General features: G+C 39.5%; 1 protein-coding gene across 1 annotated transcript; it reads left to right on the top strand.

Annotated features, from left to right (window-relative positions):
* The first annotated feature begins 2,068 nt into the window (after positions 1 to 2,068).
* WBP11 (WW domain binding protein 11) lies at positions 2,069 to 18,511 on the top strand. Its single transcript, XM_080810351.1, has 12 exons — positions 2,069 to 2,217; positions 3,759 to 3,874; positions 4,339 to 4,370; positions 5,210 to 5,303; positions 7,716 to 7,912; positions 9,363 to 9,496; positions 9,712 to 9,911; positions 10,339 to 10,530; positions 13,275 to 13,376; positions 13,808 to 14,101; positions 15,100 to 15,282; positions 16,628 to 18,511. Exons 2-12 carry the CDS (start codon positions 3,811 to 3,813, stop codon positions 17,059 to 17,061), a joined length of 1,926 nt encoding a protein of 641 aa, XP_080666477.1. The 5' UTR covers positions 2,069 to 2,217; positions 3,759 to 3,810; the 3' UTR covers positions 17,062 to 18,511.
* The last annotated feature ends 7,511 nt before the right edge of the window (positions 18,512 to 26,022 follow it).

Raw genomic sequence — 26,022 nt, 5'->3', positions numbered from 1 at the left:
AACTTCCACTAATTACACCCTATAAATGCAAATGGATTTTTAAAAGATAAAAGTTAAGGGGGGCTTGGTGGCTCAATGGGTTAAAGCCTCTGCCTTTGGCTCGGGTTATGGTCCCAGGGTCCTGGGATTGAGCCCCGCAAGGAGCCCCACATCGGGCTCTCTGCTCAATGGGGAACCTGCTTCCCTCTCTCTCTTGCTGCCTGCCTCTCTGCCTACTTGTGATCTCTGTCAGATAAATAAATAAAATCTTTTTTAAAAAAGATAAAAGTTAAACTGAACAGATAAATGTTCTGTTTCTATAATTGCAGTCAGCCCTGACCAACTGTGGTGAGATGCTTAAATATTCCTCACAGGAATGTTTGAACACTCTGGAACATTAAAAAAAAACAAACGTGCAAATCCCAGCGACACATGCATAAAATACGTTTGGGATGCAGGGGAGGAAGCTGTTACTCTTTTAGGAATTTGTCATTTAAAAGAGAGTCATAATTTATTATATGAGTTTTCAGAAAAATGAAGCTTCCTTTTCTATACTAGCATAATGAAGCTGTCCTTGCTACATAGAACTTTAGGTGCCTCATTTCACTAAATACCTGATTTCAGAAAAATCCAGAGGCTAAGGAGGCCTAATGGTTCAGTTAATTTCTGCAGACACAGTGTTTTCTAAATCTTTCACCAACTAATGACTCCCCATTGTGACTTTTGGGTTCTACTTACATAACCATTAATAAGTTGCTGATGTAAGAATGTGTTTGTTATAATTGATTTTTGCATCTTAGTACAAGAAATGTGTTGAAATTTTAAAAACTCAGCATATCTTAAAAATTAAGCTAGATCAAAGACTCCAATTTTTCAAATGCACTCTTAATTTTTCTCTTCCGTCACTGCTTCTTAAAATTAGTTGCAAAACTAAATTAGTTCATCTCCAAAATTAAATTTTATTACCTGACTTACAAGTTCTAAACTACAAGGCCTTGTTATTGCTCTTTCTGGGACTCAAAATTCGGTCTAAAACCAAATTAAGAATTTTCTAAGACAAAGGTTAGTTTAGGTAAGGAACTCATCTTAAATGTTTAAGTGCACATTTAAAATATTCTGTTGTTAAAAATTAATGTGTATCTCCTTCAATATTTTGGAGCATTTATAATTGACAGTAAGAACTGACCGATACCTAACATAGTTTCCTAGAAGGGATAGTAAGATCAGAAATAACCAAAGGTATCTCTTTAAAGTATAATGTTTAAATATTAAACTTACCCTTAAGGGGAAAAGACAGGATAAGAGTCTTAGACCAAGAGTGGAGAGAAGTGAAGGGAAGGACTAAGACTAGACCTAAGTGATAATCTGTATGTACATATAGTGACATCATAAAGGACTTCTAGCTGGTGAAAAGACCAAAAGGGAAAAGCAGCCAATATAAAGCAACCTCACACTCGTAAATTTAAAACTGACTGCACGTGTATCCCCACATCTCCTTCTCAAAAAACTCATTGAAATTACTGTAATTTCTCGTAGATGAACAATCTGGGACTCCAACACGCGACCTGATCCCTTTGCTCAGGTCTATGTTGTGTGTGCCTGTAAACTTGCAGACGGGCTTGACGCTAGGAAAGCGCAACAAGTGCAGTAGCAAATGTTCAGGGATCCATTTTCAAACAGACACTCTCTGTTTGATAGAGATCGCGCTCGCTCACATCACGAAAAAAACGAAATCCAAAAACTAATACAACTCCAGCCTACAGACACTGCAAAACCGCTCCCCAACTGGAATCAGCCACTCTCATTCAGCCCTATAAACGCAACTTCCGGAAATTGAGTCAAACTGTCTCGGGCAGTCTTCCCATCAGCCAATCACCTATCCGACCCGCTTCGTTTTTCTTCTTTCTATTGACCTAAAGAAGTGTCAATCAGCGCGGTTCCGCTCCCTGGGGGCGGGATCTTAGCAGATCATCAACCAATTCGGTACCGATTTGTAGCGGAAGAGACTCTGGTCCGAGAGTTCTTGGTTACTCTCTATGGTGCCAGGGCGGAGAAACACTTAAGATTTCAGTCCTTAGGCATAGGAAGTGACGTAAGGATGGCGGAGGGGCGCGAGCTTTCAAGATGGCGGTGGCTGGGTGGCTGACCGGCACACAGAGGTGAAGGCCCCTACGAGGTAGAAGAGGCCGAGAATCGTCCCCTCCCCGCTTCTCGCAGTGCCAGGAGTCCAGCAGAAGTGTGAGTGTGCAGAATTGTTTCACTCCGTTCCTTCATCTTTTCCCGCCAGCCCCGGGCTCGCTCAGTTGCCTCGGGGACGCCAGGCCCCTCTGCCCGGTTCTTCCTCTTCGCGGCTTGGGTCTACCTGGTCACGGACCGGGGGATCTTGGAGCCAGGGGCCGCGCGGCTTCCAGCAGTTAAGCAGCTGTTCACCCGAGTCGGTTAGCGCCGCCTCCTGCCTGTGCTCGTTGACCGGTTGCTTTAGATTTGACGTCTTCTTGTACCTCGAGTCAGGGTCAACCGTCGCTATGGTTTCGGCAGTTGCTGCTGCTGTTGCTTCTCTTGGTGGATCTGGGCCCCGTCCCACTGCAGCCTCTTCGGTTCTGTGGCCCGATTTCCCTGCCGTTTCTGCTTTGGGGCAAAAAGTAGTTTGTGCAGACTAAGCCTCCGTGGTCTTCTGTAGAAATTCTCTGTAATTCCTGTCTGTCCTTTGTTTCCCTTGTGGGAGAAGACGGTCAAAACAGGAGCCCGAGGATAATTGAGAGAGAACAGCAAAAATGGTAACAGGCCATCAAAGACAGGAGAGCCTTTATTTATTATACCAGTTGTGTTTCGGCCTCCCTTCTCCCCCACTCCCCGGGTTTTCTGAGAAGGAAATCCTGGGCAGGATAAATTAGTTGCCCCTGGAACAACTCTGAAGCATTTAGCAGAAATGGAGACATTTGAACGCTTGCTGAAAGAGGCATTAACTAATGAACTTTTCTTACAAAAGGAAAGGTATAATTAATTGTATGGGGTACACCTCATGATCTTCCCTTTCACACCCTTTAAAAGTCTACTTTCAAAAGGAAGTAAATTTGTCAACTTTATTATTGGGAAGAATAAGTATTTAAAAGTTAAACAATTGAAATAAGAGAAAGGAGTAATATAATAGTATCTTAGGGTAATAAAAATTTAGACTTGCAAAGCTTTTTTTCTCAGGTAGTCATCCCTTTCAGTTACCATAAAAAATTAGAAATCGGGAGCTAAGTAGGTACTAGTAGAAAAATATGTGTCTGGACGTTTTTGGACACTCCTTCATGTAATACTTCGATTTTTAATATTTGCACTTTTAGTTATGTTTTAAGCTCTTGAGAATCAAGAATTATATGTGAATTAGAACTAAACTTGAATTAAGCAGGTTTAAGTTAATGAGTTTTTACTATCTTACAGATGTTGTGAATACATGTGAAGAAAAACCATGGAGAGGGACAAGGGTGACATTTATTATTCAACCCACATCATTACCTCCATTTCCTTTTTATTCCTCTTTCACCCTACATGTAAACAAAGGAAGGGTGTAGGGAAAGGACTAATGGCTTCATATTCATGGTTTATCCATGTTGAAGCATTTTCTGATTTTTTTTTTTTTTAGTTTCAGAGTCGGTCTGTGATCTTTTAAAAAAAGTTAATAATTAAAGGAATGTTACTTTTCAAGAGATTGGTAGAAAGAAATTTCATAATATAAAAAGGAAGAAGTTCTGTAAATATTAGAAGAATAAGCTATTACTTTGTCTTTGCAGGTTTTTTTGTTTTTCTGTTTTAATAAACAAGTAAACCATACAAATTGTCAACATGGGACGGAGATCGACATCATCCACCAAGAGTGGAAAATTTATGAACCCCACAGACCAAGCCCGTAAGTGTCCATTAGTGTGGAATGATAAACAAGAGGAGTGATAAATTTGCAAACACTAGAGAATCTGTTACGTCTTAATTATAAAGTCAGCATTGCTAGGTGTCAGTTGTATAAAGTTATCTGGTGTTGTTGTGGGCACATGATGAAAACTTTAAGCATGCAAAAAAATTAAGACCCATTTTTTAATTTGATTGACTTGAGAAGTGGAATTGGCTTGAAACTTTCTTTTTGTATTTGAAATTTTGGACAGATTAGTTTTGCGAGCTTACAACAAAAATTTCTCAAGATTTTGGTTGGCACAATTAAGGGTTGCTGTTCGCATCTGGTGGATAGAGGCCATAGATGCTGCTAAATATTCTGCAATGGACAGGATAGCCTCCCACATTATTGTTACCTGTATTAAGTTGGACAAAATGCTAGCGTTCAAGATTTGAAAAGTTTTATATTTTCTCTCTCTCTTAAAGGAAAAGAAGCCCGGAAGAGAGAATTAAAGAAGGTAGGATTTCAGAAGCATCTTATTAGTCTTAAGTGATGTTTGGCACATCTTATTATTTGGGATTAGCAGATTTCCAAACAATATTTACAATTATTTGTCAGAAAAGATACTTCATGCTTCTTACAACAAACGATAAAATTTATTAAGCCAAAATGCTATACTTGGAAACTTGACTGAAGTAACTTTGCAGATAAGCTCATGATGGTTATCATAACATTATATATTTGATTATCTTTCTCACTGAGTTAAATATCTTTGAAAGGAATTTTTTTTCTGTTAAAGCATATAGCTTTGTTAAAAGCAACTGAATTAGTGAATGGAAATAAATGTGATTCTAAATGGTTCTGTGGGTTCATTTTCCTCATTATGTAGCCACTGAGTTTGTGGCAAAGTGTTCTTCCAGAATAAGACAGTATTTACTTTTTAGTATCACTCTTTAACACACTGAAAGATTGCAGATTTTTAATAGTTTTTAACTGGGTTTTCCTGGTTCATTGTTTAGCATCAAATCCTGCAAAACTTTTCTTTAGTTAATAATTTTAGAATTTAGCCCTAAAAAAAAATCTTAATTTTTTTTTAAGTAACTGCTTACGATACCACAAAATTTAAAGAAATACTTGCCTGAGAAAATTCACATAATAAATAGTGTTTATCTTTTTGTGTAAAGTTAAAACATTTTTTGAGAGCCAAAAATTATGTAGCCTTGGTTATGGTAGTTGAAACAAGTGATCAGAAACCAAGGAAAAGTTCAACTTCAGTTTCAGTAGATTCTTGATGCAAATTGAAATAAAAACTCAGGAATGTCCAGTTTCTTGACATAGTGCTCTTTTTTTCCTAAGAACAAAAAACAGCGCATGATGGTACGAGCTGCAGTTTTGAAGATGAAGGATCCCAAGCAGATTATCCGGGACATGGAGAAATTGGATGAAATGGGTAAAAATTTATTTTAAAAGGCTAGATTTTAGAGCAAGACTAACAGTCTGATACACAGAGGCAGGCAAGCAGGTAATGACAAAGCAGCATAGGCATGAGAATAACAGAAAAAGCATGAAAACATTTGACACTTGGATTTAGTTTTAGTGTCAGACAAAATGGAGTGATGGGGAGCAATTGCACTCTGGGGATCTCCTCTAGAGTTAGATGAATGCCGTTATTTAGCTTGAACTAGTTATTGAGAAAAGACTGAAACCTGGAGTTTTGGGGTTTTTTTTTAATGTTGACACCTACCGTGTAAATCTAAATATTAGACTACCATGAATTTATCAATTCTCCATTTTTTCCAGCGCGAACATCAAAGACAATTGACCCACTAAGGTGGTAGAAGAAATCATGAAATACTTAAAATCTAATTTTATAGAATATCATATGTATCATTGGGATTTCTCTTTTTTCACATTTCTTTGAATAATTTTACTCATTTCTTCATATGCATTTTCAGTATCACTGCTTTTGTCATAACTGGAATCACAAGATAACTGCATGTTATCTTTCCTTGCATCTGAGTTGCTTGAGAATTGTCTGTGATGCTGCCACTGGAAATTTTAGCTCAACCCACAAATACCCATTTTTTAATACTAGAATTTTAAATTTTTCTGCCCTCTCTTTTTTTGCACAATGAAATGATTTTGGCAGGTTTTGTTTTCAGAAGTTACTCAGTTTAAGTGGCTTGCCAAAAATCAGATAGTAAGTGAAAGAGGTACAGTGGATTTCAGCGTTACATTAAATGGGTTAAAAAAAAATTCAGCTGTGTGGGGTTATAGTATATAGTATATAGTGTGCTCTCTTAAATAATGTAGCACAGCTCATGCATTTAGCCTAGGCAAGAGTTCTGGGTCAGATTGCATGATCCCAAATTGTTCCCAATTCAGCTGTTACTGATCCCATTTGTTGCCTCTGGTTTAAATATTACTACGGGCAGTTGTTATCCCTAGGGCGTCAAGACCTAGTAGATTACTTCAGATTGATTCATGTGGTTTAAAAAGGAGATAATAGGAGTAACAGGGGTTTATTGAGCTCTTGTCTTGCTAAGCATCAGTTTTTTTCCACGTTACAATTTTTAGGTAGGTGTATTACCCCTATTTTATGGGTGAGGAAACTCAGGCACAGAGAGAGAAACTTTCCTCACAGTCATGCTTTTAGGAATTGGCAAGCTGGGATTAAAACTCAGGCATTCAACATTTTTATTAATCACACTGAGAATAGTATGTCATGTAAGACTACCTTTGGAATAAATCACCAAAGTAGAAGGAGGTAGGGAAGAAGATAATTAAACTTGTTATCTGTTAAAAGAAAAAAAAAAAGGAAAAGGGAGAAGGGAACTGTTCATCAAGGCTGTAATTATAATGTATAAACCTTATGTAATTTATGAAACTCAAACTAGTTAAGGCAAAAAAAATAAATACATTGACTCCCATAATTGGCAAATCCCAGAGGAAACTCTCCTAGCAAGCACGGCTATCATTATTAAGACTGTTCATCTGTCTGGTCTGATCTCTTATTAGCTTCATTCAGCATATTACTAATGAACTTCTTGGGATTGGAAGTGGAAAATGGGTAAAGAATTAGTGGGAAACAAGGTCAAGCTTGAGATTTATTTTCTTCCTCCTATAAGCTTCACTCTTACATCCACATTTAAAGTCTCAGGAAAGGATCTGGTTTCAATTTGGATCATGTGCCAGTTGATCTCTGAGTCAGTCACTGGGGAGGGGAATGTAGGGAAGAAGGTATAATTGACCAGGCAAGCTTGGGAGTCTTGTGCTAGCAATCCCTTTTGGGGCAAAAGACCTGAAATTAAGCCCCGTGTTGAACACATGGAAAGAGAAAAGATTGTATGGTAATTAGAGAACAGCAGTTTGTTATAAAAAATAATGAAAAGTGGCAAACTAGACACCACTGGATATTTTGTGATCACGTTCAGTCATCAGAGTTTCGTTGTGAAGTAAGTATTGATGTCCCCATTTCCCAGATGAAGAAGCTAAAGATGACAATTCAAGTGCCTAAGATCTCAGAATTAAATGGCACAGTTAGGTCTGACTGAAGCCTCACAATACCAAGTTGTTAGCATAAAGGAATGAAGATTGATTTTTATTACAGTGATGATGAAAATCAATTAGGTAATGTTAGACTTTTCTCAGAAGAGAAAATAAAATTAATGGCTTATCTTTAAAAGGGTAGAGTATCAAATATCTGTTGCACTTCTTTTTAATAAAACTTTAAAAGTGTATACCTAGTCTGAAACCTTTTTAGAAGTTGTAGTGTGTAAGGAGATTTTATTAAATGATAGAGCTGATACCTAAATGAAGTGACTTTTTGTGTTGGATTTCAATATCTGCTCTTTTCTCTCAGAGTTTAACCCGGTGCAGCAACCACAGTTAAACGAGAAGGTGCTGAAAGACAAGCGTAAAAAGCTGCGTGAAACCTTTGAACGTATCCTACGACTCTATGAAAAAGAGAATCCAGATATTTACAAAGAACTGAGAAAGCTAGAAGTAGAATATGAACAGAAAAGGGCGCAACTTAGCCAATATTTTGATGCTGTCAAGGTAATCAAGTTTCTTTAGAGAGATAAACTAAAATGTTATGTTTAGATTTGCTCTTAAAATTGTTAATGGGAGGGGTGCCTGGGTGGCTCAGTTGGTTAAGCATCTGCCTTCGGCTCGGGTTGTGATCCCAGGTCCTGGGATCGAGCCCCGTGTCAGGCTCCTTACTCAGCAGGGATCCTGCTTCTTCCTCTCCCTCCACCTGCTACTCCACCTGCTTGTGCGCTCTCTCTCTCTCTCAGTCAAATAAATAAATTTTTAAAAAAAAATTGTTAATGGGAGAACTGGTCATGATGAACTTCTTCCTCTTGGCAATTTCTTGTCAAACTAAACCTATCCCATGAACCAGCAAATTTAATGCTACGTACTTACAAGAGCAATTAATCCATCTGCCAACACAGTAATAGCCAAAAACTGGAAATAGTCTAGATGTCCATTAATAGGATAATGGATAAACAAACTAGTATATTTGTAAAATTGCATATACTCAACAATGAAAAGGAATGCTCTACTAATACTCAAAACAACATGGGATTAAGAAAAAATTTTTTAACATAAATCTCAAAGCATGTTGAATTTCTTTGATAGTTAGGATTCCATTTGTTAGGATTTCCATTTCCAGATGAAAGCATGTATGAAAGTATTTGCTTTGGGATTGTTTTAGGGATTGATTGAGAAGTGTGAACTGTATGCATTTGTCAAAACTCAGAATTTAGGGGCACCTGGGTGGCTCAGTGGGTTGAGCCTCTGCCTTCGGCCCAGGTCATGATCTCAGGGTCCTGGGATGGAGCCCTGCATCAGGCTCTCTGCTCAGCAGGGAGCCTGCCTGCTTCCCCCTCTCTCTCTGCCAGCCTCTGCCTACTTGTGATATCTCTCTCTGTCAAATAAATAAATAAAATATTTTTTTAAACCCAATATATATATTTAATTGTGAATTTTGTCCAAAAAAGTAAAAAAAAAAAAATAAACCTAATTGTATCATTTTTTGCAAAGTAAGTAGTATAGGTCCCATTTTACAGATAAGGAAACTAAGGAACTTGCTTAGTCATACAGCTAGTATGTGGCAGAAATTCAGCAGACTAATTTTAGAAACCCAAGCTCTACTACTGAATATATATTATTTCTAAGTCAGTTGATAAATGCTGTTTATCATCCAGAATATTTAATAGAGTGGCTTTGGTCCTAGACACTTTTAACAGTTGGATTTCTATAAACAGCTATTTCAGACCATAACCCAAAAGGATAAGTTAATGATGGGAGAAAAACAGCTGAGTTTTGTTTCTTTTAAAGGTGATAGGGATTTTTTTCCATTCATTGACCGACTTTGGATTGTTTTTCCCTGATACTTGTTTTGGTGGGAAGCAAATCCAGGTTATGAAACAGCAGATACTGAATTTTTAGTGTTGAGTTTGTGGATTGCACTAATACTATTGAACTTTTTTCTCTGTTTCAGAATGCTCAGCATGTGGAAGTGGAGAGCATTCCCTTGCCAGATATGCCACATGCTCCTTCCAACATCTTGATCCAGGACATTCCACTTCCTGGTGCCCAGCCACCCTCCATCCTTAAAAAGACTTCAGCCTATGGGTAAGGAAGCAGTAGCATAATTAAATAGCACTTCTTAAAAGTACCTTTTAACTGTCCAGTCCCAAAATTATTGCAGTGGGAATTAAAAGGCAGTGTGAACGTAAGCGATGCCTCACTTGAGTAAATGTAAAGTAAGAAATCCCTTGAAAATATTTTAGAAGAGGAAATAAATACCTCATTACTGTGAATGTGATTATTGTGGAATTTTCTTTCAGACCTCCAACACGGGCAGTTTCTATACTTCCTCTTCTTGGACATGGTGTGCCACGTTTGCCCCCTGGCAGAAAACCTCCTGGTCCTCCCCCTGGTCCACCACCTCCTCAAGTCTTGCAAATGTATGGCCGTAAAGTGGGCTTTGCCCTAGATCTTCCCCCTCGTAGGCGGGATGAAGACATGTTATATAGCCCGGAACTTGGTAAGGAGTGACTGTTCCTTTTGCTCTTGTGACCTTTCCGCTGTCCTTTTTTTTGTTGGCCCTGTTTAACACTGGTTCACTGTCCTCAGAACTTGGGAAATAGGTTTACATGTACAGGAAAAAGGTTTACATGTACATATAACAAGATGGATAAATCATAGAATTCACCCAAGTAAAAGCAGCATACGTAAAGTAGTACAGAAGTGTTTATTGTGTTTTAAATTAGGCTTTTATTTTTTTAGAAAAGATTTAAAAGAAACTGTTACCAAATGGAAATATTGTCAGACTGTGTGAAGAACTGTCATATACAGAATCATTTTACATAATGAAGTTACTCTGACTTAAATAGCACAATTCTCTGTGCTTTGGTATACCATATAGAGCAGGGTCCAATCATCTTTGTTTCCTGATCCCTTCTCCGTCTCAGCTCAACGGGGCCATGATGATGATGTTTCCAGCACCAGTGAAGATGACGGGTATCCTGAGGACATGGATCAAGATAAGCATGATGACAGTACTGATGACAGCGACACTGACCGATCAGATGGAGAAAGTGAAGGGGATGAGTTTGTGCACCGTGATGATAACGAGAGAGACAACAATGAGGAAAAAAAGTCAGGTTTGTGCAAATGAAAGTTCCATGGCTTGATCCATAAGTAGCACACAAGTTGAAGGTCCTGATTTATTAATGCATGTTTGAAAGTATTTGTGAGCACCTTGAAAAGAAGCATCACAGCTCTATTCATTCTTACATCAAAAGTCTCTAAAAGTTCTGGACATGTAATACTTGGTGGACATTTGTGGGTTTGAATAAGAAAAAAGGAGAATAACCACATAACCATATTGAGAAAGCCATAGTCACATTATTGTTTTTTGATAAGTCTGCTTATTTATATTTAAAGCCATTTAAATTTTTTGTGTTCATTTTGTCTCACATCAGCCCAGACCGTAATTATAATTTAGCTACACCTGCGAGTGGAATCATGACCTAATGGAAGCATCCATAATGTATGATATATGTCCATTTGATTATTATAAGATTAGATTGAGTTACTTGTACTTTTAAAAAGTCATTATGACATTCATCAAGAAAATTTTTAAGATTCGTGATAGATACTGAACAATAGAAAATATATGATCTGTCACACCTTGGTAGTCTTAGAGTTTCTTTTAAGATTGTTTTTGTAGGGATGCCTGGGTGTCTCAGTGGGTTGTGTTACAGCTCTTGATTTCAGCTCAGGTCATGATCTCAGGGTTGTGGGGTCAAGCCCTGCGTGGGGCTCTGCCTTCAACGCAGTCTTCCTCTCCCTCTGTCCTTCCCCCTGCGTGTACATGTAGGTGTGTGCTTTCTCTGTCTCTAAAATAAATGAGATTTTTTTTTTAAAGATTTTATTTATTTATTTCATAGGCAGAGAGGCAGGCAGCGAGGGGGGGGTGGGGAGCAGGCTCCCCGCTGAGCAGAGAGCCTGATGCGGGGCTCGATCCCAGGACCCTGGGATCATGACCTGAGCCGAAGGCAGATGCCTTAACCCACTGAGCCACCCAGGTGCCCCAAATAAGATTTTTTTAAAAAAGAAAGAAATTGGTTTTGTAGCCTACACCACCATATTTATGCGGTTGTAATACTACTAATGTTCGTATTTGTAATGATGACAAATCTTTGTCCTGATATTTCTTAAGAGCCATGGTTTCGGGAGCACCTCAGTGGCTCAGTTGGTTAAGCGTCTGCCTTGGCTCAGGTCATGATCCCAGGGTCCTGGGATGGAGCCCTATTTTGGGCTCCCTGCTCTGTGGAGAGCCTGCTTCTCCCTCTCCTTCCCGCTCTTGCTCTCTCTGTCTCTCTCTCAAATAAAAAAATAAAATCTTAAAAAAAGAGTCATGGTTGCAAACCAAAAGCTATCTTAACAGGGTGCATAGAGCTGGTGATGAAGAATTATCTAGGACTTACATAGAAGCCTGTACTACAAAGTTGAAAGTCCTTAAAGCCACAGCATCTTCATTTTTCTCTGGCATTGTGTGATCCTTTGCCTCATTTTTCTCTTTTTCTGCCACCTTGTGGTACTTACGTGTACTCACCAATGTACATGTGTTTAATGTGGCTCTCCTACTAGGATTTGACATTTATCTAATATTTACACTGAGTTTTTACTATGTGCAAGGAATTTTCCTGGACAAAGGATACAAAGAAGAGAAAACTAAAGCCCTGCCCATGTGTAACTTTGTAAATGTTTACCAACTAAGACTTCTCCTAATGTTGAACCATTTAGCAAGATGTTTAATAGCGGATAGCTTCATTTATCGAGTTTAAAAAAATGTCCCTTCCAGTCTTAGTTTGCTAAGTTTTCTTTGTTGTAAATATGTTTAAGTATCTGTTCAGATGCTGTTATGGTTTTTCTTTAAGTTGTTTATTATAATGAACTATATTCATGGCTTTTCTAACGTTCAACCTTATCTTGCATTTCTGGGACCAACCCTAAATGTTTATGATGTGTTTTTCTTTTAAAACACTGTTGGATTCAATATGGTTATAAAATTGGCCCTTGAACAGCACAGGGGTTAGGAGCACCAACCTTCTACACAATTAAAAATCCATGCATAACTTTCAAGTTCCCCAGAACTTAACTACTAACAGCCTATTGTTGACCAGAAGTTTTACTGTTAAGATAAACTGTCGATTAACACACGTTTTGTATGTTGCATGTATTATATACTACATTCTTGCAGTAAACTTCACTAGGGAAAAGAAAATGATGTTGAGAATTCATGAGGAAATACAGTCACGGTACTATACTATATTTATCACAAAAACCCATGTGTAAGTGGATCCCCTCAGTTCAAACCCATGTTCAACAGTCATCTGTATTTTACAGTAGGTTAGTTTTGGAATCAAGGTTGTGCTGGGCTTCATTAGTCTGGATTGCATTCCATCTTTTCTGTGCCCTTTTACAGGAAATTTCTATTTATGTTTGGCTGAACTTCCTTATAAAATTATTTGGGCCAGGTTAAAAATAGATTTCTAACTACCATTTCAATTTTATAGGTTCTGGTCTTATCACTTCTGTGGCCAATTTTTATGGTTTATATTTTTCTAAATGTCTATTATTCTATCTGGATGTTCCAATTTAACTGGCATAAAATTATTATAGTATTGTTTGAATTTTATAGATCTTAAATCACAATAGCGTATGTTTACCAACCAGTTGGCACTTCTTAGACTCTTTTATATGTCTGACTCTTCCCAGCACTTAATTTCTGCCAAATAGTGGGCAGCAGTCCTATCTAGTGCTTTCTAGTATTATATAGTGTTCATTTGCTGAATTTTGTTGTTCCTAATCCACCCCATTGTCTCCTTCCACCCCTTAGGTCTTAGTGTAAGATTTGCAGATATGCCTGGAAAATCAAGGAAGAAAAAGAAGAACATGAAGGAGCTGACTCCTCTTCAAGCCATGATGCTTCGAATGGCAGGTGAGACAGGGAGAAGAGTAATCAAATCACCTTTCAAGTATTTCTTCCTGCCAGTTCCTTTATGTACATTTTCCCATTTAGTATCTCAGCAACCCTGAAGTGAGTAACAAATCCTTATTTTACAAAAGTTACGGTTTGGAGACATTTGGAGACTAAGCTACCCAAAGTTACCCAACTAGTAAGTGGTTAAACTGGCATTTAAATCCAGGTCCATCTTGTTCTAAAGCCCGAGCTTGTTTCACGGTACTCCACTAGCACAGATGAGTAGAATACTGTTTGATTGCTCCACATCCAAGTAGTTTATTGAAGAAGGCTCTTCAGGTGTTCATTTTAAGGAAGCACTTAATTGAGGACGTGTCTTCAGGCATCACTATTTTGTGGGCTGTAAAAAATGAATCAACTCCATTTAACTGGTTTAATATTTCTCTTAGGTCAGGAAATCCCCGAGGAGGGACGAGAAGTAGAAGAATTTTCAGAGGATGATGACGAAGATGATTCTGATGATTCTGAAGCAGAAAAGCAATCACAAAAACAGCATAAAGAGGAATCTCTTTCTGATGGCACGTCTACTGCTTCTTCACAGCAGCAAGCCCCCCCACAGTCTGTTCCTCCTTCTCAGATTCAAGCACCTCCCATGCCAGGACCGCCTCCTCTTGGACCACCCCCGGCTCCACCCTTACGGCCTCCTGGACCTCCCACCGGCCTTCCTCCTGGACCACCTCCAGGTAAGTCAGCACTGCTACACTGTGAGGAAATAACCAAGTCTACCTGTGATCAGAGTGATGAAGACATTCCAAAAATATACATCATTGGAATCGATGTTTTGTTTTCTCCTAGTATAAGTCACTAAGAGATAAAAGGATAAGTACAGTTCATTTTTTCCTACAGCACTATTCACAGTTCATAGTACTTCTGACAGCCATCTTTTTCTCCAAAGCTCTTCTCTTTTCAGGGTCATGTAGTTGAGGTTAACAGGCAGAAACTGGATAGGAAACTGGTGTTTTCTTTCGTACTGTTTTTTAATATGACAAGTTGACCCAATTCTAAATTGATGGCTAATGGGACTAGGGCACAGTAAATACTAACAGGCATCCTTCTTTGGTTGGTAATTGTTGGATGTCGGTCTTTAGAAACAAAAGGAATCAGTATTAATATAATCTTTGGCATGTAAGAATGAGAAGGTTATTTGAAATTTGAACTTCTTAGTTACTTAGGATTTTATAATCTTTCATCCTGTAGTTGTCAAGTTAGGTTTTCTTCACTTGAGTTCATTCTTTTCTGATTGGTCTTGCAAAAGCACATTACCAGTCTTAAGTCATCTTCAGTCATCCTTGCTATGTCTTCCTGTGTTTCAGGGGGATTCCTTAAAGCACCCTGCTTTATATTCCATTTTCAGCTTTTAAGAGCCCGTTTAAGAATTATTTTCTTTATACAGTTCCTAGCCCAACATAGCTGAGCTATTAAAAAAAAGAAGAAGAAGAAGAAGCTATGCTTTTTGTCAGTACGGGCAAATAAAAAGAAATGATCTGTAACAAATCCAGTTCCATGTCTCTGGTACTCAGATATTTGTTGAATGAATTCTTTTTCCACCTACATTTTGATCAGTTTTTGAAGTTACCTGATTTCAAATTAAAATGCCAAGTCAGACCACACTTGAGTTATCTTTATACCAAGTTATGACTTCTTATGTATGTCTCTTAATTTGTCATTTTTCTCTTTTCAGGAGCTCCTCCATTCCTGAGACCACCTGGAATGCCAGGACTCCGAGGGCCTTTACCCCGACTTTTGCCTCCAGGCCCACCACCAGGCCGACCCCCCGGCCCTCCCCCAGGTCCACCTCCAGGTCTGCCTCCTGGCCCTCCTCCTCGGGGACCCCCACCAAGGCTACCTCCCCCTGCTCCTCCAGGTGAACCTTTTGATTTCTAGTACAAAAACTTGACCACTATATATTTCATCTGCTCTAAGACATATTTTCACATTTTAGTTTCCTAAAATCAAGGGGTATCCTAAAATGATGTTTTTTAATTGCTTTTTGGCCTAGGTTGAAGTTGAGTTCTTCCACAGGGTATGTGCACTGGATTCTACCTGTCCTGTGAGGGACTTTCCCCAGGCAGAGACCACTTTGGATAAAATTCTCCATTTGAGTAGAGCGTTTGGGGAGGGGGAAGCAATTGTGAAGTTATTCCACGTATTTCCATATATTTGCATGAGTACAGAGTTAAAGTTTGAAAATAAAAGGCAGATTGCCCCTTGTGCTCTTATTACATGTGGTAGGTATATTTCCAGTTCATTACACTGTCCCGGTTTAATGTGAAAACCTTCTCTTAAACTCCCCAGCTTGGACTTTTAGTGGTATCTGGAATAATTATGAGTCGGTATAAGCAGTAGTATCTTAAGTTCAATAAAATTTGGTATTTTATATTTGGTCTTAAAAGTGGCATTTGAAGAAAATTAAATCTGCAGTTCTGGGTAAATGACAGTGGTATGTCTGAATCATCAAAGGACATGAATTCTTTTCCAATAGTGGTAACATACCATGATTAGTTACATCCATGTCCCCTAATGGTTAAAATTCCCATTTCCTGCCTGTTGGGTTACCTTTTTCAGGGGAGGAGTGGTGTAGAAATCAGTAAATAATGCAGGAGGATCAAACCCCCCACCTTGGCCTTGATGGCATCTGCACTGTACAGCTAGAATAAAGTTTTGGGCTGTCAGATCTGAAATTGGACAAATTTGAAATCATACTTGAAACCAGTTGGTATTGTCAACTTTGTATTTAACTTTTTTTTTTAACATTTTATTTTTTTAACTTTTATTTATTTGACAGAGATCACAAGTAGTCGGAGAGGCAGGCAGAGAGAGGCGGGGGAAGCAGGCTCCCTGTTGAGCAGACAGCCTGATGCACGGCTCGATCCTAGGACCCTGAGATCATGACCTGAGCCAAAGGCAGAGGCTTAACCCACTGAGCCACCCAGGCGCCCCTGTTTAACTTTCTATTTATTTAGTACATTACTCAGGAAGAAAACCAAAGTATAGGGGTACAGATTGAAAGTGAATATTAATTCATAATAAAATATTCTTTAGTATCAAAACATATTCCTGAGTTTCAGATAGTAATAAGCAGCATGGTTTTAGCTTATTTTCTGTAAATTGCCAATTTTTAAAAAATTGTCAACCTGTTTTTCACATCCTTTATAGTAGTTAACAGTTTATCCTCGTGTCTTCATCTGCCCGTTTTCTCCTTCATTTAGGTATCCCTCCACCTCGTCCTGGCATGATGCGCCCACCTTTGGTGCCTCCACTTGGACCTGCCCCACCTGGGCTTTTCCCACCAGCTCCGTTGCCGAACCCAGGGGTTTTAAGTGCTCCACCCAACTTGATTCAGCGACCCAAGGCGGATGATACAAGTGCAGCCACCATTGAGAAGAAAGCAACAGCAACCATCAGTGCCAAGCCACAGATCACTAATCCCAAGGCAGAGATCACTCGATTTGTGCCCACTGCATTGAGGGTACGTCGGGAGAATAAAGGGGCCACTGCTGCTCCCCAAAGAAAGTCAGAGGATGATTCTGCTGTACCTCTTGCCAAAGCAGCTCCCAAGTCTGGTCCATCTGTTCCTGTCTCAGTGCAGACTAAGGATGATGTTTATGAAGCTTTCATGAAAGAGATGGAAGGGCTCCTGTAACAGCTTTTAATGCCAGAGCAGGTTTCTGTTCATATCAGTGGTTCGTGGGGAAAGAGGCTCTTTCTAAACTTAGTGAAAGAGCGACTTTCACTGTCAGGGTATTTTTAAATTTCAGTTCAAGAATATCCTAAAGTTTAGCCTTGTTCAGAATTTATTGCATATAAGAGAGGATTATTTCATTCAGAATAGATTGGTTATTGAAGCAGTGCTGCTAATATCCATTCCCTTTCATACCACCATCTTCATCCCATTTGTTCCCCTTCTCCAATTCTTTGGAAACTTGTGATCAGGGGGATCTTTGTTACTTACTTGTTTTGATTCTCTTCTTGTGTGCGGTGGGCACTGGAGTAGAGATTTCTGAAAAAAACAGTTTATTTTATCTCATCTTGCCTTTTGTGTTTGAGTTATTTTAATATTTTCTTGTAAATATTTTGTAATATTTTAGTGAAATGGATCGCAGTGTCATTTCCTAATACAAAGCAAGATATGTGGGAAGAAAATGTACAATTCTTTGATTAAAATTATTTCCCACTGACCTAAACTTTGAGTGTTTCGTGAAATAAATAAATAAATGTTCTACACCAAGATATCCTCTGTGTTACTGATAATATGTAAATACGGTATCTGTGTTATGGGTAGAAAAGAAGCAAATGTTTAAAAATTGTGTTTTAAGGAACTACCATTGCTGGTACACAATGAGAATCTTACTGAAAATATGGTTAAAACTAAGTTTTAAATTTTAAGGGATAAAGAGAATTATTTTCCTTCAGGATTATCATACTGGCTTTGGAGAAATTGAGAGGTTATTAATTGCATAGAACATGAATCTTTTCCTTAAAGATTGTTTATTTTTCCAGAGCTCTATAAACTGACATTAATTAACAGGGAAAGCTTGTTTTAAACCATGTGTAAATTATTGGATAGCCAGAAAAAGTTACTTTATTGACTTTGTCAGTTGTATAAGCTTTTATTATTAAAAGACCTGAAATGAAGAATGCTCAGTATTGTTAATTTTCATTGATACCGTTTTCTTTAAAAAGTGCTTTAATAACTAATTCATTTAGGCAGTAATCCTGGGAAATGATTTTCACAGATATTTCCCCCATTTTACAGATGAGAGTATTGAATGGTTTGTGTGGATTATCCAGTGGCCCAAAGTGAATATTTTATGAACAAAGACATACACACATGCACAACGAGCCAATGTGTGCATTGGCTTTAGACTAGGCATACCTAGTCTTACTTTCCATAGTATCTTAAACACCTGTCATGTGAATCCCATGTCATCAAAAATTGGTGGTATCCTAAAAAGATAGTACATAACACAATAAGGCTTTTACTTTCTTGCAGGTGATTTCCTTGATGGATATTTAGATTTCTGTGCTAAGATCCTTTGTGTATGAGACTTTTCTTTGAAGTTACTCTTTGCGATTAAAGCAAGTCCTCCTCAAAGCAGTCTATAGGTCATTTTGGATTTTTTTCTTTTTTTCTGTTTTTTTTCTTTTAGTATAATCATTACAAGCCAGTAAGTGAATTGAATTTTTTACCATTTAGATGCAGGGATGGAAAACAATTACACCATCATCAAGTCAATATTATAATTTAAATGTAAACAATCATTCTTTGGTATTTGGTCTGCAATATTTTTAATGTTCTTGCTTGAAATTTACATTTTTTCTGAGATTTCTGTTACACATTAAGAAAGCTGTTCAGTTTATCATAGTCATTTCCTAGTATCGCTTGTTTTATTTTCCGAAAAGTCAATTGTAAAATGTGACACCTTCATATGCTAGCTGTATTTACAGGAAAGGGGAATCAGCAGTTCAAAATTTGGGTAGATTATGAGTAGGCATTTGTTGTCATGATCATAATTGACATTATGATTTCAAAAAAATGGATCACTGCTAAGCTTGATACAAATCCTTAATCAGATAATATGGATCAATACTGTTTGCTTCTCAAGGTGTCACTTTATTATGAATTAATTGCCCCCTTAAAGTCATTTTGAAATGCCTTTTACTCTTTTTCCTGGGCTTTAAGGTATAAAACGTGAATTAAGGATCCACAAAAATACTCTGCCATGGTGTGGAGTCAGCATAAAGCCCTAGATGACCTCCAAAGTTCTGTTTAGATTCAATTCTTATTTGCATATTCTAGTTTGTGCTCTTCATAAACTATTGTTTTATTTATACATGGTTGGGAGACATTTTTTAATATTAAACTTTTTTTGCTTCAAGTAATTCTTCAGGCCACAAGATGCCACAATCACCACCCCATGCAGAACTGCACACATGTTGTCTTCTAGTCCAACTACAGCAGGTCTAATACATGAAAATGGTCCTCAGCCAGAACTAGTTCGGAGGACAGGCTTTCTTACAGAACTCCAGAACTCAAAGCTGTCACTGAGCAGAGGTGTAAATAAAATGTCTGCACACTCAGTTCTGGGTTCAGGAGGTTATAAACGAGCTGTGGGGAAATTTTCCTGTTCTTTACTTTCCTGGAATTAAGGGCTTTTAGCAAAGGTTGGAGCTAGGACTTCCATGAGACCAAAATTACTCTCCCTACCACAGTTCTCTTTCTTCTAAGGATGCCTTTGAGTTTGGCTGTCAAGGAAAGTAGATAGGACAGAGGGCAGGTGGCTAAGGACTGAGTCAGCAGAAAGGTTTTGGTTGGTCAGCATGCTCAAGTTTGCTGAGGGTTACTAGCCAGAAGAGAGGGACAGGTTGGAGAATGAAAAGAGTGATTGATGGAATGAGCTACCTGAGGGCTTGGGGAGCCTTGTGAGTCATAAACTATTCTGCAGATAGTCACTGAGCACCTTCTGTGAGCTCGGTGCTGGGAAAACAGTGGCAAGCGGAATCAGATGAGGTCCCTACCCTCAGGGTCCTTATGTAAATTGCAAGACATAAGCATCAATGTCTATATCACTTGTCTCATACCTTGAATACAGTATTTACCAATGCTAATTTTTTAGAAGAATTTAATTCATTTAACCTGTGCTAGTGAACGATATGGAAAAATAATAATCTGATGGCCATTATATGCTATCCGCCAGTGAAGACATAATTCATCAGAACTTTATAGTCTTTTTACATTTTAAAAGCCTTTAAAAGTTCTTAAAAAATGGAAATGTTTTCTCTGAAATATCAACTGATGACCTTAATGGTGCTGCAACCAAAGAGGAAACATTAAAAAATAATAAGTTTGCAAAGAAAAGACCATGAATTCCCCCAAGACATTGTTTTTCCTTGACCTGTTATCCTATTCAAATGTTATTTCCCCTCATTAGGCATCTGAATCCTAAAAATAAGCTGTCTACTACTGCAATTTACCATAATGAATTCTTATTTAGTAAGAATTTAGCAAGAATTGCATTTACAGGAGATAAATGAGAAATAGGAGAATTAACACTTTAAGAATGCTGTGAGATGCAAAAAAAAATAAAGTGTTTTAAGGATTTGTATAGCAGAGGAAAATGAGAATCCAATAGTGTTTGTATCCATAGAATCTCAAGAAAAATTAGAGTCTGAGGAAAAACAGACTTAACTCCATCCTTACCACTGCACCCAGCAAACTTGGCTCCAATAAAATACGGAATGAGGTAGAGAAAGATGGTAACAGCCGAAGTTCAGGCAGGGAAGGGGAAAACATGAATATAGATAGCTCTGAAACCTTACCTGATTTTATAAAATGCACTACCCACAAATGAAAAGGCCGTGCTATTATGAAAGTTGGGACTTCTTTTCTGGGAGTTAATAAAGGTTGCCATATTTAAGGACTTACTGCAAAACAAAAACCAAAACAAAAAATTCCATACTTTCAAATAATATTTGTCGGCTTTTTAGAGTGCTAAGAGAATCAAAATACAGGCAGAGGACAAATCCAGCATCTCCTATGACCATTCCTATTGCTGAGTAACCCACATCACAGGAGGAGCAATTGTGAAATCCGTATTTGTACTCTGAGAGTTTAATCATAAAATACATGTTCAAGAAAAAACTTAATACCATATTTCTGAAGAAAAATTAGTAGAACAATTCAGTGATTTAAAAAGATGCTTTGTGTTCACTCGGCTTTTTATTTTGTATTTTATTTGTTTCCACTATTAGACTAGAACAGGGATCAGCAAACTTTGTGTAAAGAGCCAGATGGGAAGTATTTGGGGCTTTGTGAGCCCTATAGTCTCTGTCACAATTCAATACCGCTTTCGTAGTGTGAACTCTGCACTGCAGGCAGGTGGCCTGTCACACTCCCTGACCTCAAAGAAAGGACCACAGGAGATAAGATCACCCACCCACAGGTGGGTGTGTGAGGGGGTCTGGGCACTGCTGAAGCCCAGCGGCCCGGACTGTGATTTCCCTGGTGGGAGGCTGCAGGAAGGTAGTCCCCAGAGTGAGTCGGGGCTGCCAGGTCACAGAGAGACCGTGCATTCTGGACACATGGCTGGGGCAGACTGCCATCTGATGACCTCACACCTTACCACTTTCCCATCACTACCACTGGCAGCCTGAGCCAGCAAGAGCTGTCCCCTCCTCCTGCAAAGTCCTTCTAGTGCCTTCTACTGAGAGACTAACACACTTACCAAGATGGAAAAATGATTAAAGGAATTCTGCCTCTTTTCTCAGAGCAGGTACTGAAGTTTGAAAGTGGGCCTCAGAGACAAGAAATTTATAACTGGCACACGTGAGTGCAAAGAGAATCCAGTCTCCTGTCACAACCTACTCACAAAATTATTAGTACCAATTCCTTTGACAAAAACAAATGGAGTATTTCTCAAGCTCCTTCTGCCAGGTAATCGGTTAGGTGCTGTTAGCTTATGTGTACTAGCTAACGATAAAAGGTTTTCTGGGTGGTCATTTTTGTGCTTAAAACATTGCAAGAGAGCCCCGGAGTCCGTCAACTAGAACAAAGCTAAGAACTAGGAGGTAAGCAAAAGCTGCTCTGGACAGTGGTACTCACTAAAATCTTCCAACGATTCTTCTACAATTTCCAGCCTTCTCTGCAGTCAGATGAAACAAGGGGCTAGCTCTACTCAAGGGGCTGAAGCAAAGAAGAATGGGCAACAGTTCCCTATGCTTCTGCGTCTGCTGCTGGAAGGGACAGAAGGTAGCTTGGTATGGATGGTGAGTGGTATGTACATGAAAAAATGCCAGAACAGTCTGGAATCTCTAAGTTTTATAGATTTCATTTAAGGTCTACTCTTGTGAGAGGTTCAGGAACATGCGGATCTCATCTGCTCTGTTTGCTCTTGCTAACACTCTCTGTAAGTCAAGGGTTTTGCTGGGGGGTGGGGAGATAAACTTTGTCATGCCAAGCAAAGCCCAGTTACTTTCTTCCTCTACGGCATTGGGCACCTGCTCACTTAGTGTTTAGATGACTAAGAGCTCTGGTCCTCCAGAGCCCCTCTTTACATGTATCTACTCTGTTCGATGGCCCCAAAAGACTGAATTGTAGAGATTGCATCAGGGGGGCCTTTTCTGTCTTTTGGCTCTCCCTTGAGCTGGCCAGTGAGAAGCAAGATACTGGAGGAAGGGAGGAAAATGAGGTCATGGGAAGCTGTTTGGCTCTCTTAGACTACCTTGATTCTTTTAGTCAAGCAGGCCCCCTCCACACAACCTTCCCCTACCAGGTCTGGTGAGCACTCCCTCCTTTCACTCCATCACACCCAGGCATGGTCGTGGAGCCCAGCGGTCCATAACCCCCTTCCGAGTCGTTTCCCTGCACACTATGCACATCACTATAAATAAGCCCATTATTACACATTTCTCAAATCACCGTGTTTGGCCATGCCATCTGCTTCCTGGCAGGATCCTGGCTGATTGAGCTCCTGATTTATTGAATAGATGCAAGACTTATGGAATAAATAAATACTATATGAAAGAGGGAAAAGTCCCTAAACAGAGATAACAAACGAAGTAACACCATAAAACTCTCAAAGCAGCATCTGGCACATGGTAAATAGAACACGCTTCCAGAATAACACTTGGTTTCAGAATGAGACCAGGGCTGTGATGCAGGGGACAGGCTGGCCTCAGGGTGAAAGACCATAGCTGGGAGACACATGAGGAGACCCCTCGGACTAGCACAGGAGAGTGGAGGAGAGATGCTGAAGATCTAGTTCAGAGACAGCACAACCCTGGAAAATCCTTGTGGTACACGGGATGAGGCAGCAAGAGAAATCAGAACACAGTCCCTAGCTGACAGCTCTGACTGCATGGCAGTGACCTTATTCCGGGGACTTACAAAGGATGTGGTGCTGGGTTATTAGGAAACATATGATAACACGTTGTGGCAGGCATCCTTGGAATGCCTTCTGCCTCAAGTGCATTAATGTATTCAGTCATTACAGCAACCCGGTGAAGCAGCTACTGTCATTTCCTTTCCTTTACGGATGTGTCAATTGAGGCACAGGAGGATTAAGTAACTTGTCCAGAGTACACAGTGAATGGAGCAGAAATTCAGACCTAGGGAGGGGGGAGTAGCACAAAGGGAAGGGGGAATACCACGAAGGGAACTGGGCTAGTTTGGAACAGGCTCAGGTTGAGGTCCCTGGGAGAAAGACCTCATGGAAACCGGAGGAATTATGAAGCTCAGCGGGCAGGTGCGGGTTCTAGATCATCAACACTGACCCAGAGACATGGCACCACAAAAGGGAAAGAGAAAAGCCACATGGAAAATGTAGGGTAATGATCATAACAATCACAGTAATTTACTGAGCCCTTACCATACACTCATCACCGACTGCTTTATGATAGGCATAGATCTGATCATCCTATTCTTATACATGAGAAAACAGAGGCTTAGCAAGTTTATATATAAATGTCTAGACTTTTATTGGGTTGAATTTTTTTTTCTGACATGAATTCAAATCAGAATAACTTACTGATTTGTATTTGGGCTGGGCAATGGACAGCAGCATATTGGAAGACAGGAGGAAAGTGAGATCATGGTGTTTACTTAATATATACATTTAAATATATAAAAATTATATATAAGTATATATAAATATAACATAAATTTACATTTAAAACATCAATTATGATTAGCAATACATGGATTATCATGTTAAAGAAACCAGAACAGTCTCACCCTATATAAAGAGACACACAAAAAGAGAAATTCAAGACAAAAAGTTCCTTGAACATGAAAACAAGGGGATGTCGTTAGAGGGTTTGGATTTTGGAAGTATGTAAATGAAATACCTATAGGCAGTAGCTCCCTCTTTTGCATGGTGCTTGGACACTGTGAACATTTGTCTTGAGGCGTCCTTGTCTACTTCCACAGCTCAGCAAGCCCTCTTCTGGGTGTCCCATTATTTCCTTTAGCTGTTGAGAGAGGGGAGAGCAGCCCATGACAGCTTGTAACTGGCTCGGACTATCAGCCAGGCCTTGGTGCTTCTGGGAGCTGGCCTGAAAGCTACACCATGCCGTCCTGGGGAACATAAACAATGTCACAGCACATTAACACCAGACAAGGCCATTCTGTGACCCTGAAAAATCAAAACAAAACTAAGACTACTCTGGAGTCATGTTCTGAACCCAAAAGCACAAATGTTATCCAAACCACAGCAATGCCCAAACAGCCCGATGTGCATTAGTCAGAGTCCCCAGTCACAGCTACGGCCTCACCTCATTCTTTACAGCTTATTAAATGCATGAAGCTACCAAATCATAGACTAACGCCTACCCACAGCAGCATGCAGTCCTAGCTAATGCCCCCAAACCAGTGAACACAAACCGAAAACCTGTAATAAAGCCTTTTTGACATCCTCTTAGTCAGAGACCCCACATTTCCCCCACAGTGTGTGTCTTCCATGCTGCAAAGAGCAAAACCCCAATTGTTCAACTACAGGTGTGTTCCTCGTGGTGTCTGCTGGAGGGCACAGACCAAAGTGCAGATTGATTCCAAAGTGCAGTATAGATTCCACTAAAGCTCCCATTGCTTGGACCAAGACGCTCAACTCAGTAAGATGGCGCCCATCGGAGACCTCCTGTGATTCCATCTGGGTAAGGTGCCACCTGCTCAGGGCTGGGGGGGTGAGTTCATGCTGAACTGAGTTCCTATATTTTGTTTAAGCTTCAGTGTTAATTTTGTTTCCCCTAGAAGAAGAGCTTTTGGAATTTTTTTTTTTTTCAGATTGTCTGATCACATTAGTGTTCTTTGATAAGCTTGTCTTAGTCTTCTATGCTTTGCTTTTGTTGCTTGTTAGCTTGTTTGATATTCCATGTTGTCCTAAGAGACACGGTCCATAGGGAGAGAGTGGACAGAAGTCTGACAAGTCTGTTTTCAAGCTAACACCCCCCCTCCGCCCCTGCCCGAGAGCTGAGACACTTAGGGCTCTTCAGACCAGCGACCCTAGGGCAAACTTGGCTTTGGGTCACCAGTTCTAAATCAGAGCAAAAGTTCTGCCTCCCTCTTGTCTTTCTGTCCCTGAAAGCTGGTCCATTTAGTTGTGTCTGTCTGGACCTATGAACAGGGATGACTGGCCCCTGGCCAAGCTGTAGGGATCAGAAATTACCCATTTTTATAAAACAGAATATTTTTCCTAGCCATCACAATCTAAAACTGCACCTTTTGTAGGCCAACCGCTTGTTTCCTTCATGTGTTCACATTTTCACAGGAATTAGTACACCTCTCTCCCTAATAAACACAATTTCACCAGGGATATTTCAGAGTTGCAGTTGTTACATGGGCTTTTGACATGAACAAGACGGTTCACTGAGAAGTACTTTAAAACAGAAAGCAAATAAACCCTTATGAGCAGACTGGTTGGTCTGATTTGTCTTTAAAAAATAGATAGGGGCACCTGGGTGGCTCCGTGGGTTAAGCCTCTGCCTTTGGCTCAGGTCATGATCTCAGAGTCCTGGCATCAAGCCCCACATCAGCCTCTCTGCTCAGCAGGGAGCCTGCTTCCCTCCTCTCTCTCTGTCTGCCTCTCTGCCTGCTTGTGATCTTGCTTGT

The sequence above is a fragment of the Martes martes genome (genome assembly GCF_963455335.1).
Source record: "Martes martes genome assembly, chromosome: 8".
NCBI classification, from domain to species: Eukaryota; Metazoa; Chordata; class Mammalia; order Carnivora; family Mustelidae; genus Martes; species Martes martes.
The sequence above is the reverse complement of the archived record's forward strand: the minus strand, read 5'-3'. Positions and strand labels throughout refer to the sequence as shown.